This window comes from Sus scrofa, chromosome 14 (genome assembly GCF_054392235.1).
Source record: "Sus scrofa isolate SSC_HxYL_T2T_F1_AM1 chromosome 14, Sscrofa_HxYL_maternal_Yorkshire_Landrace_v2.0, whole genome shotgun sequence".
Lineage (NCBI taxonomy): Eukaryota > Metazoa > Chordata > Mammalia > Artiodactyla > Suidae > Sus > Sus scrofa.
In genome coordinates this window covers 70,898,490-70,906,947 of record NC_139396.1, presented here as the reverse complement: position 1 = coordinate 70,906,947, position 8,458 = coordinate 70,898,490, and the positions used below count along the sequence as shown (strand labels likewise).

The following is an 8,458-nucleotide window of genomic DNA, read 5'->3' as shown; positions in this document are numbered from 1 at the left end:
CCCGCCAAGGGAGGCTGAGGGATTTGGGCCTAGAGGCCACCCTCCCTCCTTTTCTGCACAATGTCTTCCAGGAATCTCTCAGCCAAGGATACAGAGGGTGGGACAGGAAAGACGGTGTGCTGGGGAGTATTCTCCACTTTCCCCAGAACACCAAGCTCTGGGCATCTCTCCTCTGCCATCACCTGCATTGCCCCCTTCATGACTTCCAGGATCAGCCCTCTCTTCCCCTGGACCCTGAACCCCACCTTGGCCTTCTCACATTTGAAGGGACAATGTCCAGGCCTGACTCAGCCTCTGGAAGGATATGGTTAGGATCTGGGACACATCCCAGCTCTGGCTCCAGACCTGAAAGTGGGGATGGGGGGAGGTCTTACCAGGCTGCCAGCAGGGGTCTAGGAGGCCCCTGAGCAACAATGGAGCTGCTGCCGAAGTCTCTGGCCCCTTTCACCACCACGTCAGTATAGTGATGACGCCTTGGCTCTGGAGGAGGGCCCAGCAATCATGTAGGTTTGCCAGGGAGGAAACCTGTGGTGCCAAGGTGGCCCCAGGACAAGCTGGCTACAGAGGAGGGAGGGGAGGTGGCTGGGTCCAGCTGGCAAATGGCAGGAAAGAGAGGTACCCAGGATAGGGAGGCCCCAGAAACAGGCCTGATGGGGGTACCTAACAGCAGGCAACAACAGGGTTCAGTGGGTGGTAAGCCCTCTGCCTTGTCTCAGGGGCTCAGCCCCAGGGGAATCACAGAGCCTAGGACTCTGTCTCTGGACACCCTCCTGGGGGACAATTCTTAACCCAGAGGAAGAAGGACCCTTGGATGGCCATCCTTTCCTCCTCCCATGGCTGTCTGTGCTCACCCCCCTGGCACCCCTGCTGGGCTATACTGTCCTCCCAGGCTGGATGCACCCTCCTTGCTGTGGGAGTCCAGGTCTGAAGCCTGGTGCACCAAATGCTCCCTAGCCCTGGAACATGAGGGGCCCAGAGCTGGGTGGGGGGTGCTATAAGGGGCAGCAGGCCTCCAACAAAGGCCCCTCCAGCTAATGGGTCCCTAGCTCAAACCTGCTGCCTGGGAGGGAAGCCATGGGGTAGGTGCAGCTGGCCTGCTCCTGGCCTGCCCAGAGCTGTGCTTAGATGGTGGACCAGCACTCCCCATCCCATTTATCTCCCAGGTGACTGTCAGAGGGACAGGCCTGCCCAAGTCTGCCCAACACTTCGATGCAGGAGTGTCCTCTCCAACGGTGGACTGATTAGATACTACAATTGCTCGATGCGGGGTGGGAGTGGGGATTCTGAAAGCAGGTGCAGGCACTGCCTAAAGCTGGGGAAGGGCCGCAGAACCCCCATCCACCCCGCCCCGACTCCAAGGCCTGTGCTCTTGGCACCCCCAATGTGACTTCCACAATCAGCACTGGGGCTCAGAGGGTTGACAGGCGCCACCCCGGCTCAGAGCCTCCCCCGGCGGCTCCCGTTCCTGCGCCTCGAGACAGGGAAGCCAGGGCCTTCCTCAGCTAGACCCCCAAACCGACAGGGCCTCCCCCAGCGAGACCCCCAAACAGAGTATAGGAGCTCCAGGGCCTCCAGCAGGAACCCTCCTCCCTTCCACCGATCCGGCCCGGCCCAGGCACGCAGCGCTGTGTCCGGGGCTCCCCCCTCTGCGGATCCCGGGCGAGGGCGGGCCGGGGGGCGGGGCCGGGGGCGGGGCGCAAACGGCCGGGTGTCCAGCCTTCTCTGCGCCCCCCCAGAGTACGGCGGCCATGGGGGCGCGGCTGGGCCGGCGGGCCCGGCCTGACGCCGGCTTGGAGGCCGGGGCGGCGGCGGGGTGCGGGCCGGCTCCCTATGAGCGCCGGGTGCGCTGGCTCCGCGAGATCCAGTCTATGCTCCGCGAGCGGCGGCCCGAGCGCGCCCGGCAGCTGCTGCGCCTCCTGTGCCAGGCGAGAGAAGGAGCGGGCCAGCCGGGGTGGAGGCCGGGGAGGGGCGGGAGGCGATGTGGGACTGGCCTGGGGCGCCCAGGACCGGGCGGGTTAGAGGGGAGGGTAAGACTGGCTGCAGGGGGCGAGGGAGGGAGGGCAGTGGGCTAGAATGGAGAGGGCGACAGTGATTTTGGAGGAGATCCTGTAACTCTCCACGTCTCTGGGGTTTGAGGTCAGTTGTGGGTGTTGAGGGTGCCCCAAGCCTGGGGCATTCAGGCCTCAACAAGAAAGGAGGTGGCAGGCAGGAGTGGCAGGTGGGTGTGATCGCTTTGTACTGAGGGGCACTGGGAAGAGCAGCTGGCCACTCCAGAGTGAAGGGAGGGGCTACCCTGGACCCTGACAGAGGACTTTGGAAGTGACAGCCCACCACAGGTCAGCAGGTGCAACCTCACCATGGCACCATGGCAGGGCAGCCACAGCACACAGTGCCCATCTTAACAGGCAGCTCATGCCCAGTGAGTACACACACCTGGCATGACAGCACCGCATCTGGAGGGAGGGAGCTCTGCTTCCAAATACACCAGGTACCTGAGCCGTGGAAACATGGGTTCTGGTCCCAGCATCACCACTGGACAATCCACTTCCCTCTTGTCCACATCCCTACACCCTGCAGCAGCTGCCACCACAACCTGCCCCATTCTGTAAACTAAAATCAGCTCAGCGGGTGGTCTTTGGCCTGAAGGTGGATGCTTAGAAATGGGAAACTGAGGCTTGGAGAAAAATAGTGAGACTAGCGTCACAGAGCAAACTGGAAGCCAGCCAAGGCCAGAGCCCAAACTCCAGTCTCCCAGCTCTGCTCCTCTTGCTGCACTGGCTTTTCTTTCTCTGGGTTCAGCAGCTGGGAAAGACCCTTTAAGAGGAGCTGTCCAGACCAGCAGAAGGTAGGCTTTGGTCTGGGACCCTGTCTGGGTCAGCCCAGGCTCACCAGCCACCCCCTCCCTTCTGGATCCTCTCTAGCTGGCATCTGCAACTTAAAGTGTTTAAAATTCAAACAGCAGAGCCGCACACGGATCTCTGCCTGGCATGGCATCTGGAGCCCCAGGCACAGGATGGCCATTTGAGCTGGAGAACCAGCTAGGTTGCCCCCGACGTTGTCCCAGAGGTTGGGATTTGAAGTTATGGGGCCTGTCCTGCCCCATAACCTACAGGGACTCTGTGGTTATGGCCCCAGGGCACTCTGGCCTGGCCTGGATTCCTGTGCCCTGGGCTTATGCACAGAGCATGTTGCTCTCTGCCCTGGGTGGCCCCTCCTAGCAATGCCTGCCCCTTGGTTTGTAGGTATATCCTCTAAACATGTCCCTCAAAAGCACCACCCCAGACCTATGGGAATAACAGGAAGAGGAGGCCAAGTGAAGGCAGGAAGGCCAGAGCAGGCCAGAGACCCAGTGGTGGGATCTGTGTCGGGGGTGGGAGGCTGAGACTGTACACTATGAGCAAGTCTCTGCCATGGCACAACCTTGACAGCATTGGGTCCGTGAAGGGGTTATGGGTTCAAGCACAAGTACATGTTCCATAAAGCTCTAGCAGCACATGGGGGGACTGGACAGGGGGAGCTTGGGAGGGGGCTGTTGGGGTATAAGGCCTGAAGCTCCTGAGCAGTGGCCTGGGCATGGTGGGGCCATTAATGGAAGAGTATGGGGTGATTCTTGGGCTCTGGCCCAAGTGCCATGAGGATGGGGATGTTGGCTCCCTTTACTGAGCTGGGGCACAGAAAGTGAGATACCACCAGCCTGAGCTGAGAGCGTTCTATCCCAAAAGGAACTGTATGGACCTGCCAGCAAAGAGATGGTAGCTATGGCTTGGGAGAGCTGAGGAACAGGGGGACAGAGGCAAGGGACCTGACGGAAATGCTGGAGGGCAGTGGCATTTGGGGGTCATCAGAGGAGCCAGGGTGTCTCAGCAGAACATCTCACCTCCAGGGAACCAGTCTAAGAGTTCCCAGACTCACTTATTGCCTTCCTGAGGCCCCCGATGCACTGGCCCTCTGATCACCTAGAGGGTCCACCTTCCCCTGGACAGGTGGTCCATCACCACTGTGGGGGAACTCCAGCAAGCCCTCAGCGGGATGGGGGGAATGGAGAGGGGGGAACAGATGCGAAGGGCTCTGGCTGGCTGGGCTGGGGCCTGGGATAGGAGGCCTCAACCTCTGGCTCACTCAGCTCTCACACCTGTAGGACCTGGGCCTAGAGGGGACCCTCCTCACAGACATCCTATATAGGAACGTGGCCTACCTCAATCTGGTGGACCCCATCTCCCACGACCTGCTTATGAACCTGGCCCGCGACCTGCAGTGCCCCAAGTCGGTGAGGCTGAGGAATGTGTCTGACAGGGGTCAGGAATGTCCAGGGCTGAGAGCTGGGATCTGGCCCTCACCTGGCCTGCTGTGTGTGGCTTTAGGCAAATCCCCATCCCTCTCTAGGGTGTGATGCCAGTTTCAGTGTTTTAGGCTGGCCAGCTGCTGGAGCACACATGACCTGTGCTTTCCCAGCCCTGAAAAGGCACCTGTCGGGTAGACCTGTTTTCTGAGGGGCAGCCTCACGCACCAGACCCTGGAGCCCAAGCTGGAAGTCATATGTGGACCCTTCGCCTGTACACACAAAGCATTCTGACAAGTCCACTGATGGAACCAAACACCCAGCCCGAGTCCCAGAGCCAGAAGAGAGCTGCCCTCAGCTGGAGCCTTGTCCACACGTCCCCCACTGGGGGACAAGTGCCCACTGCTGCCCATGGCAGCTCAAGCCACAAGCATATCCCTCCTCACATTGAGTTGGCACTTGCCACCTGCAGCCTCCAATCTTCCAACACATGCCACCACATCTGGCTAGAATATCCATCCCACCTCGCTCTGTCAGCACCTGCAGACGTCCTGCCATGAGCACTGAAGGTGCTCCTGACACAGTCTGTGGCCAGCCCCCAGCCCCCAGCCCTTCGTCACAGTGAGTCCCCGCCCCAAATAGGGGTGCCCACTACATGCCCTGCCAGTTCTGAACTGCCATGTCCATGTGCACTTGTCACCGAGGGTTCTCTGAGGCTAGCCTAGAGCCATCACAATGACCTCGGGGCTTGCTAACAGTGTGAGCGCTGTTAACAGAGGGACTGGATGAAAGAATGTGCTGGGTGGTGGAGCATGCTCGGTGCCAGCTTTGTGGAAAGCAGGGCACCCCGCATCCTGCCCAAGCCGGGCCTCTACCAGGGCCCACTGGGGACCAAGCATGAGCCAGGTGATGGTGCTGTAAAACCTTAGCCCTCCCCCCTGGCAGCCCAGACCCAGGCCCCACAGACGCTGTCTCGCTTGGAGACACAGAGGAAGAAGAGCATGCTGACCTGGCTGGTTCCTATTCCCTGGGGGTGGCGTCAGTGGAGCAGGGCTCCCTGGAGGGGCCTGGTCCTGCCTCCCCTGGTGGCGAGTCTCAGGGGGTTGCTGAAGGTGGACAGGGAGCCGGCTGATAGCCCGAGACTCTGGCCCAGGGCCTGAGGACAGGGAACAAGGGCCCATTGTCTGGGCTTCCTCCCGCCGGGCACTGCGGGCCTCAGACCAGCCTGTCCAGCTCCCAGTGGGCAGCCTCCCCTGGCTCCGCGCCAGGCCACGGCGGGGTAGGGGGTGGGGGTGGAGGGGGAACGCCAGTGGGCGGCTCGGTGACCTGTGAGGAGTGACTATGCGCATGCCCACACTTGGGTCCCCAAGGCCCTGGGGTGGGAGGGGCTCAGCCTCCCCTGACTGCACTGCCCCCCCAGGACCACAAGCTCTGGAACTCTTCGGACAGGATCTGCCAGCAGCTCATCTACCACCTCACTCCTCACTCCAGGCGGCAGCAAGGGTCTGGCCCGCCCCAGAGGAAGACCCAGATCAGGTAAAGGAGCCCAGCTACAGCCCATCACACTAACCCAGCGTCCCTGGACAGGCACCTCTCAGCAAGAGCTGCTGCATGAAAGCCCTGCCTGTGGGCCCCTCGCCCCAGCCTGCATTACGGCCCTGTCACTGGCCAGTGGCCACGGGCGCAGATGCCCCCAGGCCCAGCTGCTCTCCGTGTGACCTGCCTCCTGCCCTTTGCCCATCCCTCAACCCCCTACCTGGCACAGGGCCTGGTCCCCTGGACCGAGATGACCTCAGCAGGACTCAGAAGAGTCCCCATGACAGGCTGCGAGGAAGGCAGATTCTGGTCATGATTCCCATTTTGCAGGGAAGGAAACTGAGACTGGGGGAAGCAGAGCCTCTTGCCCAAGGCCATTTTGCCCTGAGTTTCCTGCAGCCCTTTGGGAACTCCGTGCCAGGCTGCCTAAACCTGAAGCCTCCAGGGCAAGCCCACCGGCTCACTCTGCCATGGGGTCCCCCTCTCATCACTCCATCACAGCCCCGTGGCCACAGACTCAGCCTGGGAACGGGCTGCTGGCAGCCAGGCCCAGGGCCCAGAACCACAGCCCTGGCGCTCTCCTCTGTTTGCCCCCCAACCTGCCATCCCCCTTGAGCCTAACGACCCACACTGAGCCCTGCCTTGGCAGGTGAGGGCCCTGGAGGTATTCCTACCGCCCTTAGCCCCAGGCAGGCCTATCTGCCTCATGGGCCCATGTTCAAATAACAGGAGACCTAGAGAGGGTTCTGGGGGCAGTGGGGGACCCTCCTCAGTCCCCTGGATTAGATCACAGGAAACTCTCCCCTAGGGCAGGTTCCCACCCACACCCCCAACACTGCCCTCCTGCTTACCTTGGGCCTGTTCCCTCTCTTGCCCCAAGGCTGGGGACCAGCCTGATGCCCAATTCCCCCACAGGAACGTTTATCCTTATTCTGACAGGGTCAACCATGGAGGAGTGGCACGTGAAAAAAAAAAAAAAAGTGTGGGCACAGGGGTCAGAGCACCCCAACTTGAGACCTGGCTCCCCCTTAGTGGTGTGTGGCCTTGGAAGTATGACGTCACCCCTCCCGCACCTGTTCACTCCTCTGCAGAAGAGGGTCGCAATCCCATCCCACTGGGTTGGCATAAAAATAAGAGATGCCAGACATGACAGTGTGGCCATGCAGGCACACAGCAGGTTTTTACAATAGCCCATGGAGCCTTAACACAGGTGCGCTTAACCCTCACAGCCAGGTCCCCTTGTAACCAAAGAGGAGACTAGGGCTTAGAGTGAACCCAAGCATCGCCCATGGGCCCTTCTTTAGGACATGCCCCTTGGGCTGCCCTGAAGGGTCACTGTCTGCAGCTGGTGGCGACCTGCCCGCCCCAGGCCTTCACTCAGTCCCTCCCCACCTGCAAAGTTCCCACAGCCTCAAGAGCAGCCTCCAGAAGACTCTGCCGGCAGTGGGGGAGACTGTGAACCTCTCAGGGATCCTGCTGTCGGTGAGGGATGTGCAGCACATCATGCACTACCTGGGCCGCCAGGGCGCGGGGCTCACGGTGCTGGACCTGAGCTTCACGGGGCTGAGCGACGAGCTGCTGCACCAGCTGCTGCCCAGCCTCTGGACGCTGCCCCGCCTCACCCAGCTCCTGCTCAATGGCAACCGTCTGACACGGGCTGCTGCCCGCGAGTTCACTGAGGCCATCAAGGACACTGCCAAGTTCCCGGTGCTGGCCTGGGTGGACCTGGGCAACAATGTGGATGTGGCCTCCCTGCCCCAGGCCCTGCTGGTTGGCCTGCGCCGGCGGCTAAGCCAGCACACCTCGCTGCCCACCATCTACGAGGGCCTGGACCTGGAGCCCGAGGGCGGTGTGGCTGAGGCCATCACTATTGCCTCCACCTGGGGCTCTGCAGCCACTGGGCCAAGGCCCAAGCCCCAGGCCTGCTGCGCCAGGTGACCTGCCACCTGCCCTGTCTCCCACTCCTGATTGGCTGGCGATGCCCCTGAGCACATGGGGGGCAGGTGATGGAGGTGGATCCAGGGGAAGTGCTCAGACTGGAGTCAAGGGCACAGAGGAGGATGGGCTCGTTGGAGACCAAATGGCCGGTCCAGGGTGCAGTCTCTTCCTTTCCTCAGCAGGGGGGCCCAGCACTTGCTGTACAGACCACACAATAAAGGGTGATGCCCCCTTCACCTCAGCTTTTCTGCATTGTGGGCCCCAGGGCCACCGAGCATGAGCCCCATAGTCTCGGGGACCCCTCCCACACACACAAAAGGGAAGGACCAAGCTCATACTGATCTCCCTCAGGGGCTCTTTGGGCAGGGTTTCCATGGAGACCAAAGCAGCCAAGAGGAGACATCTGCAAGCTAGGAGTTAAGAGGAGACCTCCGGTACCTGGCCCTCACGTCTGGGCAGGGCTTGGGCACCTTGAGGAGGGCCCTGGGGAGGAGCAGGTCAGGAATCCAAAGGGGACAGAGTTCATGTCTGAACCCAGGCTGCTAAACTCCCCCCCAACCAGGGCTGGGCAAGACTGTGCCAACAGGAGGCACAGGGCACTGTGCTCTGCACCAGCCCTGGCACCCAGACCCCTAGGCTGTACTTGGTGACTGAGCAGCTCCATGGGGGTAGGAGATATGTCAGGCCAGAGACAAAGAGCTTTCT

General features: G+C 61.4%; 1 protein-coding gene across 1 annotated transcript; it reads left to right on the top strand.

Annotated features, from left to right (window-relative positions):
• The first annotated feature begins 1,729 nt into the window (after positions 1–1,729).
• LRRC75B (leucine rich repeat containing 75B) lies at positions 1,730–8,027 on the top strand. Its single transcript, XM_084993919.1, has 4 exons — positions 1,730–1,925; positions 4,139–4,267; positions 5,700–5,815; positions 7,216–8,027. Exons 1-4 carry the CDS (start codon positions 1,749–1,751, stop codon positions 7,751–7,753), a joined length of 960 nt encoding a protein of 319 aa, XP_084850045.1. The 5' UTR covers positions 1,730–1,748; the 3' UTR covers positions 7,754–8,027.
• The last annotated feature ends 431 nt before the right edge of the window (positions 8,028–8,458 follow it).